This window comes from Hemicordylus capensis, chromosome 1 (assembly GCF_027244095.1).
Source record: "Hemicordylus capensis ecotype Gifberg chromosome 1, rHemCap1.1.pri, whole genome shotgun sequence".
In the NCBI taxonomy this organism is placed as follows: domain Eukaryota; kingdom Metazoa; phylum Chordata; class Lepidosauria; order Squamata; family Cordylidae; genus Hemicordylus; species Hemicordylus capensis.
In genome coordinates this window covers 169817071-169834088 of record NC_069657.1, presented here as the reverse complement: position 1 = coordinate 169834088, position 17018 = coordinate 169817071, and the positions used below count along the sequence as shown (strand labels likewise).

The 17018-nt window shown below is 42.0% G+C and overlaps 1 protein-coding gene across 5 annotated transcripts in view; it reads left to right on the top strand.

Moving 5' to 3' along the window:
• ZRANB3 (zinc finger RANBP2-type containing 3) overlaps window positions 1-17018 on the top strand; it is a 79106-nt gene that overhangs the window by 44795 nt on the left and 17293 nt on the right. For all 5 annotated transcript variants that reach the window (XM_053253733.1, XM_053253746.1, XM_053253757.1 and 2 more), the window contains exons 8-13: window positions 318-446; window positions 1149-1268; window positions 3012-3131; window positions 4811-4990; window positions 8930-9082; window positions 12688-13141. In XM_053253733.1, the coding sequence (XP_053109708.1) occupies window positions 318-446; window positions 1149-1268; window positions 3012-3131; window positions 4811-4990; window positions 8930-9082; window positions 12688-13141 (1156 nt within the window). The remainder of the gene's footprint in view (window positions 1-317; window positions 447-1148; window positions 1269-3011; window positions 3132-4810; window positions 4991-8929; window positions 9083-12687; window positions 13142-17018) is intronic.

The window sequence follows — 17018 nt, the reverse complement described above, 5'->3', positions numbered from 1 at the left end:
GAGTTAAGATTTCTTAAGCTGTCTTTTGGGCTCTTTAAGCTTTCAGAAAGTATGCTTTTTAGCTGTTGATTTATGATCAAAGCACAACAAGCATTTCCCCCTTTGCCTCTAGCTTGCTTTGAGTCTCTATATTTGGTAGGAACATGTGACCGGCCAACCTCTGCACTCGGATTCCTCTGTGGAAGGAGATGGTATCTTTAGGGACTATTGTCTCTTTTCTTCTGTTTCTGCAGAAGTAGGGCATGATTAAGAGAAACAGTAATTGTTTTGCCCTTTCACATTTTTGCCTCTAAATAATGTTGTTTCTTCCCCTGCAGGAATTAAATGCTAGTTTTGAAGAGTGGGAGAAATTAATGAGGGCTTCAAATTTAGATTCTACAGAAAATGACTTTGTGCAGGTGATGGGTCTAATTACACGCATGTTTAAACAGACTGCCATTGCCAAGGTAATCTTCCAACATCTTGGAACTTGACAATTTATTTAAACCATTATACTGTTTCTTCCTATAGTTTGCCAGTTCAGAGTTGTTTCAGATTCTCTCTTCACATTGCCTGAGAACTGTAGCTGTAATGTAACTTGATTTTCTGTGATTATATTCTCCCAAATTTTAATGTTAAAGTGTTGAATAGTTATCAGTTTGAAAGCTGTCTTTTAGTTTCACTGGATTACTGAAGAATAATATCTGATATAATAGTTAAAACTCTTGTCCTAACTTTAGAATACAAGATTAAAGTCTTTGACCAAAGGAGGCTACACATGACTCCTAGTCTGTAGAATACATTATCTGAGTAGACAGTATTCATGTTTCAACCAAATTATTTTCATTTTAAGTAGCAGCTTTGATCCTTTGTATTGGTGCACATTTTTCATAAAAACACTGTGCTTAATTCCTGCTTGTTGCTTTGACTCTTAAGGAACAGAAAGTGCTTTAAAGGAATTGCTGCATCAGAGCTAACTGATTGCTTTTTATAAGTTTGATGTACTTTAGAAAATTGATATTTTGTAGAAAAGGTAAAACGAAAACTAACATTTTGTAGTAATGTAGTTCTGTTTTGAGCAGCAACACTCTCATTGCTTTGTATTATCCCTTAACCTCTTCCTTTTCAATTTATTGCATCAAAATTCCAACTTTCCCTGTATATTTTAGGCAGGCGCTGTAAAGGATTATATCAAGATGCTGCTTGAAAATGACCAATTGAAATTTCTCATCTTTGCACATCACTTAACCATGCTTCAGGCATGCACAGAGGCAGTAATAGAAAGTAAGGTAAGTGCACCTTATTTGGTTAGACTGCTATTTAAGACTCTTGCTCTCAAGTCTGTGTATATTGTCTTTGTATTGCTACTAAAAACAACTTGGTGACAGTCTCTCTCTTGTTTGCATCTTGACCACTGTGTTAATAGTACATGTACTACAGTTTCTGTTTCTGGACTACATTCCCTGCAGTTCTTCTGGGGATTAGGGGACCCTCAGGAGTAGATTGTTGGGAGGTGCAAAAGGCTGCAGGGGAGAAAGGAAATCGGTGAAAACTGTTCCTCCTCCCCCCTTGCTCAATAGAATGCCTTCTGTTCACACAAGTCATTCTTAGGAGCCAACCCAATATATTCAAAACTTACTTATGGGGGAAAGATACAACTGTGGGCTGGTTCACATGATGATTGCAATTTCTGTTAAAAGTTAAATCCTGGATTTGCATGATGAGTTCATTCCCAATTTCTGATTCTGTGAACAGGAAAATTTCCAGTGATTTTTAGGTTGGCACGGTGCCGACCCAACTGGGATGGTTAATCTAGGACTTAAGCTAGAATTGTTGATCCCGGTTAAAGGTTGGGTTGGCCTGGTGCTGACCTGAATCAGAAATTAGGAGTACATGCACCACACAAATTTAGAACTTAACATTGGGCCTTGGGCAGGCGCTGTAAAGGACTATATTAAAGCAGGGCTGTTCTTATGTTCTTATGTTCTTATTTAGCTGTAATTCCTCTGATAGTGTGACTACTTCTCCATGAGCTTACTCATACTTTAAAATGAAGAGGTGGGACCTTTATTCAGGCTCTTTTCTAGCATAGTGTGTAGCATTCAGGCTCTTATTCAGGCTCTTTCCTAGCATAGGAGGCCAACTGTATGACAACTTCCACCGTTTGTATTCCCTCCTCCTTGAACCATCCTTAGAAATTCAGAATATGCTGAAGCTTGTTTTGTTTAAACAAGTGTTTGATTAACTTAGGCAGCAATTCTTAGCTAAAATCAGTAAATATGTACAGTATACACATTTTTGTATTGTTGTGGTTGTCACCAGGAATGTTTATAGACAGGAGAAAAACTGCAAAATAATTACTAAAATGTTTATATTGATGTTAATGAATCTTTCTGCAGCTTGGTCTCTTATTTTTGCATATATTTAAGTTGTAAATGTTGTAAAAATAAACTCTTACTGATTAAGAACACTTGCATCAATTAGAGCTTTGGTGTGGCAATCTTTTGCGAATGTATTTATTCAAAATATTTGTATCCCACTTTCCATCTACAAGGTATAAAAAAATATATCGCAAACAAATACAACATAATTAATTGTTTTTCCCTTGGGGCGTATGCTTACTGCCACTTATTTAGAGCCAGGTCTACAATAGTAGGAAATGAAAAGCCACATCTTTTTCACTTGCCTGCTTGTGAGCAGCTATAGTTTTGTGGGCAATTTCATGCTTTGCCCTGATTAAATCCCTGGACTTTTTTTTATTAAAGAAGGTTGGGAGCAGGCCTTGACTTCACATATTATCTCTGATTTTCTGCCTCAAGTGAGAGGAGCAAAGACGGGAGGCCAACGTCTGCTCCAAGTCTTCCAAGAGGTACTCTTGAAACTGCCCTAAAATCTGGTCTTGGATCCAGGTGGGCCTCTGGATGGCAAAACCAGAAATCACACCTGCACTTCTTGTTCCCTAGTAATGTAATGTTTCCTTGCCTAAAACCAAGGATGCCTTGTAATGTCGGTCCATGTTTCTTATGTCACAGGCTTGCTATATTCGAATAGATGGAAGTGTACCTTCTGCAGAAAGAATAAACCTTGTAAATCAGTTTCAGAAGGACCCAGATACTAGAGTGGCCGTTCTGAGCATTCAGGCTGCTGGTCAGGTAAGTGCAACATTCTCAGCTTTGAGGTTTAATTTTCTTTTTTAAAAAAACAAAAAAACCTTGCTGTTCGTGACACTTGAGCCTGTTCACTCTGTTGCCATTTATGTGTATGTATGTATTGATTTATTATTTTATGGGACACACTAGGGTTCTATGATCTGCTAGGCCATTTCATACATGAAAGGAACCAGTTAAAACTACTTGCAGAAGCTGAATTAACCATGGTGAAAAGCTAGAGGGTGGTAGCACCCTGGTCATTATTTCATGCTGGTATTCAGTGGTTTGGAAATCTAATTGTGCAGAAATTGATGCAGCAGCTGAGCAGCTCTAAGAAGAAAAAATGTCAGCTAGGTGTGTGTGTGTGTGTGTGTGTGTGTGTATACATACATACATACACATACACACATATTTTACAGTGGGAAATGACTTGACTAGCAAGCCAGAGGTTGCCAGTTTGAATCCCCGCTGATACTATATGAGGCAGCAGCAATACAGAAGATGCTGAAAGACATCATCTCATACAGCGTGGGAGATGGCAATGGTAAATTCCTCCTGTATTCTACCAAAGACAACCACAGGGCTCTGTGGGCTCCAGGAGTCTGCACCGACTCAGCGGCACACTTTACTTTTAAATGTATCCCTTGATTTGCTTCCCAGCACATACCTCTACATAAATCATTTAAACTCCAATATGGGAGATACATTAAAGCCACGCAGGTGTTTTATGGTTCATGTTAAGCTTTCTCCCATTTAACATTTATTTCTTCTTATTCCACTTCCTCTAAGCTACTTTGAGCTTTCAGGCCTATATTTAGCAAAATGGCAAAGTAGATGCCAACAGCAACAGCTTGCAAGGCTTTTGCAAGCTGCTGCTTTAAATTTTGACGCTTCCCAGCTCAATCTTCTTCCCTTACATAGAAACATATAGCAGAAGTGACCAAGGGAAACAATTTTTTGTTATCTCTTGGTCACTTCTGTTATGTCCCTGCACTTTCAGTACCCTTTTCTTCAGCTGAGATGTCCTTTCAAGCTGAGGCCAATTGCCTAGTTCAGTGATCTTCACTATTTTTCAAGTGAGCGCCACTTTGGCCAAAAAAAACAAAACCCAACCATTCAAAGTGAGAACCATTTCCCATCACACTGACCTCCAGTGCTGCACCTTCCCCAGTGTGGGGAGTGGCCTTTAAGCCAAATGAAGCCCTGGAGCTCCATTGTCATCTTGGAAGATATGCATGGAGCTATGGGAAGTGTGGTCCTTCCCAGTGCTTTCCTTACAGAGCTCTATAGGAAAAGCTTGGGAAAGGACAACATTTCCCAGAGCTCTGTCCAAGATGGCATTGGGACTCAACAGTACGCTGTTTCTTTTAAAGGAGCCCCACCAGCACTGGGCAAAGTGTAAACTGGGAATGGTCACCTCAGCACAGTGCCAAGGGGGCTGTGCAGAATCTTGACTCAAGATTCGCACAGTCAGAAAGTTGCACATAGGGTTGATGGGAGCCGCCACTGGCTCCTGGGCCTTACGATGAAGAACACTGGCCTAGTTAATGAATCTTTCTAAGACTTTCTGTAAAAACCTGCAAAAGTTCCTGGGAACTTCATTATGCCAAAGTGTGTGGCCGTTTGCTGTATGCCTTGCCGGAAAACAATCAGAGAAATCTTTATTCCTGCACTATGTTTAGGGCTTAACCTTTACTGCTGCCACTCATGTTGTTTTTGCCGAGCTATACTGGGACCCGGGACATATAAAACAAGCAGAGGACAGAGCACATCGGATTGGACAGTGCAGTTCTGTGAACATCCATTACCTTATCGCAAATGGAACTCTGGATCCTCTCATGTGGGCAATGTTGAACCGCAAGGTAGGAAGACATGCTTGAATATCGGCAATCTCCATTGTCCAAGACTTAGCTTAGGATGCCTGCCATAGTGTCATCTTGCACTTTGCAGGCATATGCCTAAAAACCTCATTCTCTGTTTCTATTCCTCCTTTCCCAGTTAACTCTTCCCCCACCCCTCTAAGCACTTACCTTTGATTCTCAGGAAGAGATGTGTTGTGTATCTGAAGAAAAGGTTGAGAAAAATTAGCTTACAGAATTCTGTTGGCTGCAGAATTGGAGTGACTGTGTTCATGGTAGACAGGGATATCCAAAGGGTGTGTTACCAGAACTGCCCCTAGAAACCTGGATTATGCTTTTGGCTTAGAATGGGGAATTGGCTAGATGAAGCATTTTGTTTCCTGCATCAAATTTGAGCAAGTTTGGTGTTTTGGAAAAGATGAGGAGGCAGAAATACAGTACAACAGTTTTATTAGGGGCATATGGGGGTACAGAATGCAAAAGTTCAGCTAGGCAAGGTAATAAATCTTAGCTGATATTCTCAGCAAGAGAAAGGCTAGCAGCAGTTTAGCTTGAGGTCCTAATTACAGATGGCTAAACTACTTGACCAGAGTCTGGCTTAAGGCTTGCTGTGGAAAGTGCTTGAAAGCAGGGAGGCTGGAAAGACAGAGGGGGCAAGGAGGCTTAAAAGGGCAAAAGGTTAGTTTACCTATCGGTTGGTTGGCTTGGTTGCATGCATGTTGGTTGGCCTGTTCTCACAGGGAAGAGAGGCGAGGAGTGAAGGGCTACCACTTGCCACTATGAGAGTCCATAGGCTAGTGATCCAAGCAGATTCCAAAAACATATGCTTTGGCTAGAGGTATATACCTCAAAATATGGCCTGAGGCAGTTTCCAAGACATGTTACCCATCCTGAAAGTCAGTGTTCTCTCTAATTTTTTTCATCTGTGTGCGGAATGAGTTTTGTTCTGGTCAGCAGTATCAAGGCAGTGTGTGCGCACATGCATTCAGAATGGGACCTTACAGATTCAACCTGAGTGGGATCTAAAATTGACTGAGCTGAAATAAGAAAATGTAATCTCACTGAGTGCATCTTGCCCAACAAAGGCAAGGGTAAAGTTTTGTAAGTGTATTGGACATGTTGAATAGTACTGCTGGACTGACTATCAGAAGACCAGGATGCCTCCCAGATGTATAGATTTGATTGAGTGATTGATTGATTGAGTGCTGTCAAGTCGGTATTGACTCTTAGCGACCACATAGATAGGTTCTCTTCAGGATGATCTGTCTTCAGCTTGTCTTTTAAGGTCTCAGTGGTGCATTCATTGCTGTCATAATCAAGTCCATACACCTTGCTGCTGATCATCCTCTTCTCTTTCCTTCAACTTTTCCCAGCATTATGGACTTCTCAAAGGAGCTGGATTTTCACATAAAGTGTCCAAAGTATGATAGTTTGAGCCTGGTCATTTGTGCCTCGAGTGAAAATTCTGGATTGATTTGTTCTATGACCCATTTGTTTGTTTTCTTGGCTGTCCATGTTATCTTCAAAGGTCTTCTCCAGCACCAAAGTTCAAAAGCGTCAGTTTCAAAAGCTTTTTCTATCTTGCTTCTTCAAAGTCCAGCTTTCACATCCATTGTCTGAACAATTTTAATCTTTGTAGGTATGGACACATCACGGCATCCAAGTATCCTTTCCAAGGCCTTCATTGCAACCCTACCAAGTGCTAGTCTGCGGTGTATTTCTTGACTGCTAGATCCTTTACTGTTGATGATCGATCCTAAAAGGCAGAAGCTATCCACCACTTCAATGTCTTCACGATAATTTCTGAGGCTGGTTTTTGTACCTGCTGTCATCAGTTTAGTCTTCTTTACATTTAGTTGTAGTCCAATTTTTTTACTGTGCTCCTTGACTTCCATTACTAGAGCTTGCAGATCATCTGCATTCTCAGCTATCAGAGTGATGTCATCAGCGTAGCACAGGTGTATAGATTACACATCTCCAATTTTGACACACTCATTTCCTTGAGTCTTTGCCAGCTAAGTTGTTAATTTAGAATGGGTTAGGAAATTCACCGATTATCTGTGAACTTCTTGAGGAGTGCTTCACTGTTAAGGGAGAATTCTTTTCCTTTTGAAATGGGTTCTGCTTGCTGGCTATTGCCTTCTCCCTGAAAGAGAGGGCTGGGGGCATCCCATTCAGTCTTAGCTATTCTGACCTTGGTGTATATTGCCCCACACTTTGCTCATGCTGAGTGACCAGCTGTGGATCTTGCTAAACCCCAGGCAGGTGAAATGTTCATGAGTCTATGAACTACAGCATCTAAAATGGAGACTGTGATCCCACAGTCCCATATAGTTTGCACAGTCACATAGAGGAGTGCTTTCTGGGATACCCCAAAATTGGGCTGTCTGTCAACAGGTGGTGCAAGACAGTTGGACTTGACATTTTAGTAAACCTTAGGTACATTTTGGAAAAGGTTTAGCAATACAAAAAAATGAAGATCCTGCTACAATTTTAGGACTATAGGCATTTGAATTGCATGCCGGAAAATAAAGTAAAAAGCCTGCTGTGGTGTCTATGAAGTCAATTTAAAGCAGAAGAGAAACTGAAACATTAGAGCATAAAATGTATGAGTAGCTTAATATCTGACTTGTAAAGGAGGCAGAATAGGCATATATTGTGAGTAATGAGTTCTGCTCATAGAAGGGGTCTTCCACAAACAGAGCAAAATCTTAGGATGCAGCCCATCAGATTTAAATGAAATCTTCCATTGCATGTAACACAAAAAATCCTATGAATGTCCATTCTTCTGTCGCCTCGTGCCCTCCTCCTTGCACTTTCTCTCACTCCTTTTCTTCACCCAATCTTGCCCTGCCACTTAAATTAGCTGAATGCACTATTACACTGGAATATGCTCAGGAAAAATGTAATTTTTTTTAATTGTTCTTGGAAGAATTTCTGAATATCATACTTCCCAAAGGCAGGGAGGAGCCTTGGTGAGAGAAAGAGAGGGAAAGGGGGTGGGGAAGCTTAACAAGAGAGGGAGGGGGAAGGGGGTGGAAGAGGGGGAGAGAAATACTGGCAGCAGCGGGGGGCGGGGAGAAGAAAGCTGGCTGGCATTTCAGCATGACATGAGGTGAGGGAAAAGGAAGGAGTGGCTCCAGGGGAAGAAGGAAAGCGGCCGGCACTTTGGATGCTGCCGCTTTGATGGAGTGGGGGAAGGAAGGAGTGAGGCAATGTGGAGCAGGGGCGGCGGAAGGAAGGGAAAGGAAGGGACTGTGCAACATGACGTGGGAAAGGAAGGAAGGGCTGGAGGAAGGAGCTGTGTGGGCTGGATCTGGTCCCTAGGCCAGGGGTTTGACAGCCCTGGTCTATTGGATCCATTTGTGAAAGAGTGAAAGCCCTGGTTTGGTTTGCTGCTGGATAGGCATCTCTGGGCAAAGATTCATACAAAGGTTACCACTGCTGAGGAGGTCTTGGACTTGTTAGCCCCCACCATACTCCAAATGACAAAGGCACCCCTAAAAGGGTCTCCTCAGTAGCATGAAGGCAGAGGTGCAATGAGAGGAGACATTCCTTTACATGAGTCAGACCTTACAGCTTTGCTGTGGTCTCCATCCTTCTAGGAATATTCTTTGCAGTCTTTAGTCAGAAGTGAAACTGATCTGATGCCCAAGGCCTATTGCTCAGGCCTCAAACACTTCCTACTCTGGTCCCGCCCCATGTGGCAATAGAACTTTAGCAACTCACCAGCCACAGTTTTGGTATTTAGAGACAGGAATGAATTGGTTACTGGACACTTGTCCTACAAGGTAATGCTACAAAACCCAAGAACAAGGAGAATGTTTGGCAGAAGCTCCATCCCAAACTAAAGTGGCTGAAGTGAACTTCTGGATGTAAGCAATACTGCTCTTTTTAAATGTATCCCAAAGCAAGACATAATGCCTTCTTATTCTCCTGCAGGCCACAGTTACGGGTGCCACACTAAATGGCAAGAAAGAGAAAATGCATGCAAAAGAAGGAGACAGAGAACAATGGAGTTTTCTGAATTTTGCTGAAGCCTGGACCCCTAATGAAAGTCTGGATGAGCTAAAGAATGAGGTTTTATTCACACATGTAAGATTGGCCAGCTGTAGGTCTTGTGTTTCATGCATTTTTTAAAAAATGGTTGAACAGTAATCTAAGCCATAGTTCAACTTTCCTTTGCTATATTTCTGTGTTATCCTCATGCTTTCTGTTTTGACATGCAAGTATGATACAACCTGAAATTGACAAAGCATCATATAGCTATCTGCAGTTAGTTTAAGTCTCTGTCATTTTAGTATATGATGAAAACTGCTAAAAAGACATTAGACAATCAAAACATTTGGTTATCGGTTGCAGTCAAATGTTGCATCTGTTTTTAAATACCACTCCTGTGGTCTAGAGCCTTAAACCCACACAAGGTTTCCTCTGCCAGCAAGAAGATAAGGGTATTTGTTTTGCGCAGCTGATAAATGTCTCCTCAGCTGCACTGCAGCTTTTAAAGTGCCTATTTTTGCCTCTGAATGTTCTCCATTTAAATCTCTTCTTGACTAACAAGCTCCTGTTCTCTGGCAGGGTCTTGTTCAGTTGTATATTTGTCGCTTGAATGAGTTTGGCTCGTGACAATTGGGAAAGGTTCTTTCAGCTCTCTCTTTCCTCCCAGATGCTAGAACTATCAAAATGCATGAGGGAAAGGTTGTATGCATAAGTGGGAGTGAGTGCTTGAGTGTTGTTTCTTCAACTCAAATCAGCTACTATAATTATATTTCAATTCCTTATAGACTCCCTCAGATAGTTTTTTCCAGTTTTTGTGGTGAATTCATTTATTATTGTACTCTTAAAAAAATTTTTTTTAAGTTCTCCCTACTTATTCACCCGACAGTGGCTCAACACTGGGATGCTCTGCTCTTCATCCACTGAGAGGCAAAATCTTGCTGGAGGCGAGGCTGAGGAGGCCCCTTGTGTTTCCTTTCAGAGACCAGTCTTCTCCTGCCTCCAAGGTGAATAGAATCAACCTGATCATTGGAGCCCGTTAGAAGTGGCTTAGACTTTCCTCCCTGACTAAGAGGCTAAAAAACGGGGAGTGGGGGAGAGAGAAATAGTAATTCAGCTGAGCACAGAGAATCCCAAGGCAGTTCCTGTGTTGTGTCTCTTTCCCTGTCCACCTCATCCTGCCTTAGGTCTAGCTTCAATCTTTCACAACTCCGTTGTACCTCACCAGTCTTTAACTATATGCAAGGTCACAGGGAAGAGCCCTATTAGCTCTGATCAAGGGCTTCATCTGTTTCTGTCAAATATTGTTCTCTTGTGAGTGGTTGGAGGTACCTCTAATACCTAACCACGCACTGGCCACCTGTCTCACATGAGAACAGTAGCTGACAAACAGCTGAGGCCCTTGTCTTCAGCTCCGATGAGATTGAGAAGGCTGGAGAGAGCCCTGGTGGCTCCTTGGCCGCATGGAGAGGAGCTGTGATAGAGGCCTTGTGATATATTGTTCAGCAACCAGCCCCATTGTGAGATGCAGCTGAGACAGCATTTTCCATAACCTGGTTTGGACTTGGAGAGACACTTTGAGTCAGGGGAGCTATTTGATTTGTCAAAGTATAACAGCAAGGACTTGCCACAAAGACCCTCCTCCACATCATTATTTTCTAAGCTTCCAACCAGAATGCTGGAAGTACTCAAAACGAATCCTCAGAGAGAGACGTTTATCCCCGCCTTTAGCTGCAAGTTCTTACCTAGGCTACACAAAAGTGTTCCTCTCCTACCAGTGTTTGGGAACATTTGAATCTCATCCTTGAAGGCCAGATAAGATGCCATTGGGCAAGATTTATAGCTTTAATTGATCTGTAAACCTTACAAAAACTCCTCTGAGTGTGAAGCAGTAGAATCTCGCCAAAGGCTCCTGCCTCCATCCAGGAACATGCATCCTAGAGAGTGTGTTTATAAGGGCCACTGAATAGCATACTGTTGTCACCAAAATGGCATTAACGTTTTCCTTGGCATTCAGAACATCTTTGGTCTGCTGAACATCTCATTAAAGAAAGTGGTCAGACTGCTTCACAAGCTGTTTCAGTGTGTGCTACGAACAATATTGTATCAGTCAGTTCCTCCTGTCCAAACCTGTTGGGGGAACCACTGTGGTACATCTCCGTGTTAGACCACTGGTGGGCAACAAATAGGGAGAACATAGAGGTTGTTTGCTTGAGAATTGTCTTTCTGCTTCTTTGCCTGACAATGGTCCACTCCCACTTGGGCTCTTAAAGTTCCAATGTAAAGTTTCTAACCTCGTAAGAGGTGTGAATCATTGCTGCATCTGTAGGGACTGGTCTCTGAGAGGTGCCTTCTAGCCCATCCTCCAACCATCCTTTTCAAAGAGCTACCTCTTGGTGGGCAGGGAGGAGAGCACCCCAGTGTGGGATCACTGTTGGTTGAACAAGTAGAGGGAGGACTCACAGTCTCACAGGAGCATAGTTTATTATACATTTTGGTGCAAATAGGCTTTGAAAGCCTATCAGTTAAGTTGGAATTTGGTCACTTCACTGGTTTCCACTGCGTTGGGAGTTTTAGCATGCTTTACAAGTGTATCCTAGCAGACTAATGAGTCTTGGTCTGGTTTGACTCTTGAAAAAACATTGGCCTCATGGTAATATGGATCCATATCCTTGAAATAAATGTAGAAGAGTTCACTGCCCTGGGCTAAATGAATTCAAGCACTCAGTATGTCTTCTGGATTCTCCACCTAGTAGCCTGTGATTTCAGATGGCAGCTGGGTTGTTTTTAAATACAAACAGCATGCTCGCAGAGTGTCATATCAGAATAAATTCCTTCTCTTGGTTTTGCAGTACTGGTACTTTATTCATTCTCTAAACAGCCTAATGTACCACTTCTTAGTGCAGGTGCAGAGCATCCCCCCCCCAAAAAAAACCCCATGGCTTTGCAATTATGTTAATGTAGCAGTAGATCAGGAAAACTAGTCTCGTTTTCAGGTGCTTAGGCCCCAAACGACAAACAAATCTACAGCATTTGACACAATTTCTCACACTGGGCTGCTGGTGTTACCTACATAGTTCCTTTGACCAGGGCAGCAATATTAATATTTTATTCTGCATTTGCTATGAAGAGTTCTTTAGCCTCTGATTCAAGTGGTAAATATTTATTTGCAAAGGTAACCATGCTTTGGAAGAGTAGATGACATTGGCTTTATTGGTGTAGTGTCATCCCATCAGATAATGCTGTACAGACTTGCTTATCTCATTGTAACATCTGACTTGTTATTTTAAGTTAGAAATGCCAGATAACACACAATGTCTTAGGGGAAGGTGTTACAAGAAAAAATGTAAAGGTTTTGGACTACAGTGCTATAGACTTTTTGAATTTAATTTGTCATAAAACATCTATAGTAGTCGCCTTACAGCTGTTCTTATTTCTGCAGTCTAGAACATTAGCTGTAATTTACATTTTCTTCGTTTATCCAAGCACCTCCTACCACAATTTTGCACTTGGAAAGGATATGAAATTATTGGGTTGTATCCAAAGAAAGGCTGTTAGGTCCCATTGAGTAGGGACTAACTTCAGTCCCATTAATTTCAATCAAGTGATACAACCTAGTCGTTGGAAAACTTTGACCAGCTCTATTGGATATAATGAAAGGTGTGCCTCTGTGTTAAGTAATATTCATTTGCCCTTACCCCTAGTTTGAAAAGGAAAAGCAGCATGATATTCGTGCCTTTTTTTCACCAAAACCAAATACTGAGAAAAAGCGAAAAATGGTTTCTTGTGATAAACCTTCAAGCTTCACGTCAGATTCTTCTCAAGTTTCTGAGGGAAAAGATATGGAGAATGGTGGATATTTGGACTTTGGAGAACAAAATGATATGGATGTACTTTGCAGTGAAGCAAAGAGACCAAGAGCTCTAGAAACATCTACTCCAAAGAGGAGTTCTTCTAACAAAGGGAGAAAAGCTTTGTTTGGGAAAACAAACCATTCATGTACAGAAGAAAGTACCCAGGGGGACTTTGGCACTCTGTTATCTCACTCAAGCAAAGATACTTCTTCTGAAGCAGTCTGGCATTGCAGTCTTTGCACTTACAGTAATAATCCATTGCTGCCTTATTGTGAAATATGTGACTCTCCTAGGGGAAGAAACAGTAAGTATACTCCTGTGCTGCTGTTAAAATCTTGCTTTTTTAAAAAGAGCACCATCATTTTTTCTGTGATGTTACAAAAGAGCACTTTAAAATATGACAAGAACTTGAGAGGAAATCTGGTAGACATTCATCTTGATCTTTGTTGGCCAGATTGTGTGCACTACGTGCTGTTAATTTGTTGCCAATGAATGTTCCTGATGTCACTAGGAAGTAAATTCAGTGGGTCAGAATAAAAATATCAGTTTCCATGGTAGCTTGCTGTCAGTCCTCTTGTTCTGGTTCTCATTAGAAAATGTATTGCTTTTCACCAACTTGAGAAATACATATGTCTCCCGTTGCTATTCTTGAACAGATGATGCACTGTAGATACTTCACTTAATTACCAACGTATGTGATTGTTAAAATTGTTCTGGAAACTCATTGCTGAGGCGTGTCGGCTACTTATATTTAGAAAGGATGCCTCATTTCCTAGGCCTGAAAATAAGTTCATGATCTGTAGTGTGATCCATAGGACATTGATAATCCTGGGTTCTGTGCCTGCGCAGGACCTCAAGGGCAGAATATCCAAGCTCCTTGTGGCACTCACAACCCACCCCTTGCACTCAGCGTGATGGTTTATTTTGGCAGTTGGAGTGCTTCTCCCTTAGTTCCGTTCTGACCACCAAAGTGTTTGCCTCATTGGACTCTGCTCCTCAGTTGGATTTGGTTCTGTAGAAAAGAAATTAAAACATTGAGAAACTTCTGGTTTTGTACTTCTGGACGGGCTACTGACAATTCTTCTTGGAGCCTTGACTTCAATGAAGGATCTCCACATACCCTCGCCTTCAGAGGTGCAAGTGCTGAGATCGCCTGCTCACCCTCCATCGACATCAACATCATCCCAGCCATTGACATTGAATCTGATGGAGTCTCCACATGCATATGCTTCATCAGCCCATACACAGACACTGAAGTTGAGGGGAATCCCCATGTGCTCATGCACCGGTAGCAGTGTCAACATCAGCAACATGCTAGACAGGGGGAGTCAATGTCAACAGCTACATCGGCACTGGAGAGTCCACATTCTCAGAGAGTGCTGTTGCCCTTGATGTTAGTGTCGAGGAGGACAATCCTTTGGATGTTATGGAAGGAGACTTGGATCAGGCTACTACATGTTTGTTGCTTTCTTTATTAGATTCTATAGAAAGCGCTCCTTCTGCTTCCACATTTAAGAGATTCCTTAGTCAGGGACTGGATGTGGATGAGGACTTGGATGAGGTTATTGCCATTCCTAAAACTCCATCCATGTCTCCAAGAAAATCTTATTCATCAAGGCCAATTCATCACCAAGACCAGACCCTCCAAGTGAGGGTGCGTGAAAGGAATATACCCATTACAGCCACCACTGCAGATGTGTTGAGGACTGGGGCTTTCCTGCTGTTCTGATGTGCTCCCACCACCAAAGATTTTAAAGCTCACAGGGAGTATTGCTGCATTATGTCCCCTAGACTACTATGCGATTTATGATGGATATCATTTGTGGGAAGCACAGCAAGCTACCTCTATAGAACATATTATTATTCATTCAATTTCTATACCACCCTTCCAAAAATGGCTCAGGGCGGTTTACATAGAGAAATAATAAATAAATAAGATGGATCCCTGTCCCCAAAGGGCTCACAATCTAAAAATAAACGTAAGATAGACACCAGCAACAGTCACTGGAGATACTGTGCTGGGGGTGGATAGGGCCAGTTACTCTCCCCCGCTAAATAAAGAGAAACACCATGTTAAAAAGTGCCTCTTTGCCAAGTTAGCAGGGGTTGAGAAGAAAGCTTGGATCTTGTTTGGAAGACTCTACACAAAAGGTGGCCCCCTCTTCCACTAGAGTTTTGTTTGAAAGGTCTGCATTTAAGACACCAGTAGCAACCTCAATATAACCTCCCAAGACCACTAGCTACTGCTAGTACGTATTATCAGACAAACCAATTAGTCATACACTGCATAATCAGAAACTGTATCAGAGAGAGGATGTAATATCTTCAGTGGAGGGTTATGATACATCTTTAGAATCTGATGCTGGTTCAGCAGTCACAGAGCAACCATCTGATCCATTGCCCAATGAAAAGGTTCCAGGAAGACCATCCATTTCCCAAACAGAGGAAATGAAGACCTATCATGCACAGGTGGAGGAGATGGCAGAAGCTTTAGGTTTGGAAATCAAACAGTCATAGGAAATAACGTATCTGGTGTGCGATTTTAGGTCTGCATGCTGCTCAACTGGTTGCGCTGCCTATGCTTCCTCTAATATCAAAAGGGAAGGCGGTACAAGTGGAAGTAGACAATATGGCCACCATAGCTTACCTAAACAGGCAGGGCGGAGAAGGTCTCTTTGCAATCTCAGTGTACAAATTTGGGACTTAGGACAAAGTCCATCAAGTATTCCTAACCACTCTACCAGTGTTTCCTCCAAGGTGTGCGCACACAAGTTTTAAAATGTCTGCTCAGTTAATGCCTGCTCAGATTGAATTGGGAAGGCCCCAGTGAAGATACATGTGCACACACTGCCTTGATTCTGCTGCGCAGAACAAAACTTATCCCACACACAGATGAGAAAAATTTGGGCCAACACTGCGGTCTACCCATAAAAGGGGCAGAAAATGTCCTAGCAGACAGTTTAAGCAGAGTGGTGTTGAGCCTACAACATCACAAATGGGAAATAAAAATGGATTATTTAGACAGGATCTTCCAAAGTTGGGGATATCCTGCTTTAGACCTATTTGCAACAGCAACAACAAAACCCCAGAAATATCCAAGATACTGCTCAAGGGCTGGGGGAACGGACCCCTCCTCCCCCATTCTGTCTCAAGCAGAGTAGGGGCCAGAATGCTTCAGGAAATACAAAGCGCATTTGGCTGATCCCCTGGTGGCTGTGCCAAGCATGGCTGCCCGTTCTGCTATATCTGTCAGCCAGAAGGTACTGGCATCTCCCTCGGTTTCCAGACCTACTGTCACAGGACAGGGGTCAGGTGCTACATCCCAATCTGAAGATCCTGAATCTGATAACATGGCTTCTAGGCTTCTAGATGAAATATATCTGAATGAGCGAAAGACATCCATTTACTGCAATTATGCCTACAAATGGGAAATATTTGCTTCCTATGCAGAACACCACAACTTCATACCAGAATTGGCAACCATAAGAAAAGTACTTTTTTTATACCTGACTACCCTAAAAACCAGTGGCTTAGCTAATGTATCCTTCAAGGTACATTTAGCAGCAATATCTTGTAGATGTAAAGGATGAAATGGCTGTACTGCATTTTCTCATCCCAATTGCAAAAGGTTCTTAAAGCGTTTGAATAATGTGTACCTGCCAATTAGGCAGCCCATAGAGCAATGGAGTCTTTCACTAGTTCTATCGACATTGACAGAAAAGCCATTTGAGCCAATGGCGATCGTGTCTTTGAAGTTGGTCACTTTAGACTGTCTCTTTAGTCAACATAATTATGGTAAAGAGAGTGAATTAGCAGCCTTGAGGCTGGACTCTCCATACCTAAGGCCCTAACAAGTATGGACCCTGCCTTCTAGCCAAAAATTATGTCCAATTTTCACCTTAACCAAGATATTGTTTTACCTATGTTTTTCAGAAACACATCCACGGCGTTCAAAAAAGCATCACATGCCTTAGATGTGCGTGTGGCACCATTATTCTATATGGACATGTTTTCAGCTCAGCAAACAACGTTTTGTCGCATACAAAGGCAGAACTAAATTACCTTTAGTCCAATCTCGCACCAATGGCTCTCCCATTGGTTGATGGAACTTATATTTCTAACTTGTAAGATACAAAAAGTAGAGCCTCCACATACTATCAAAGCACACTCTACTAGCGCTT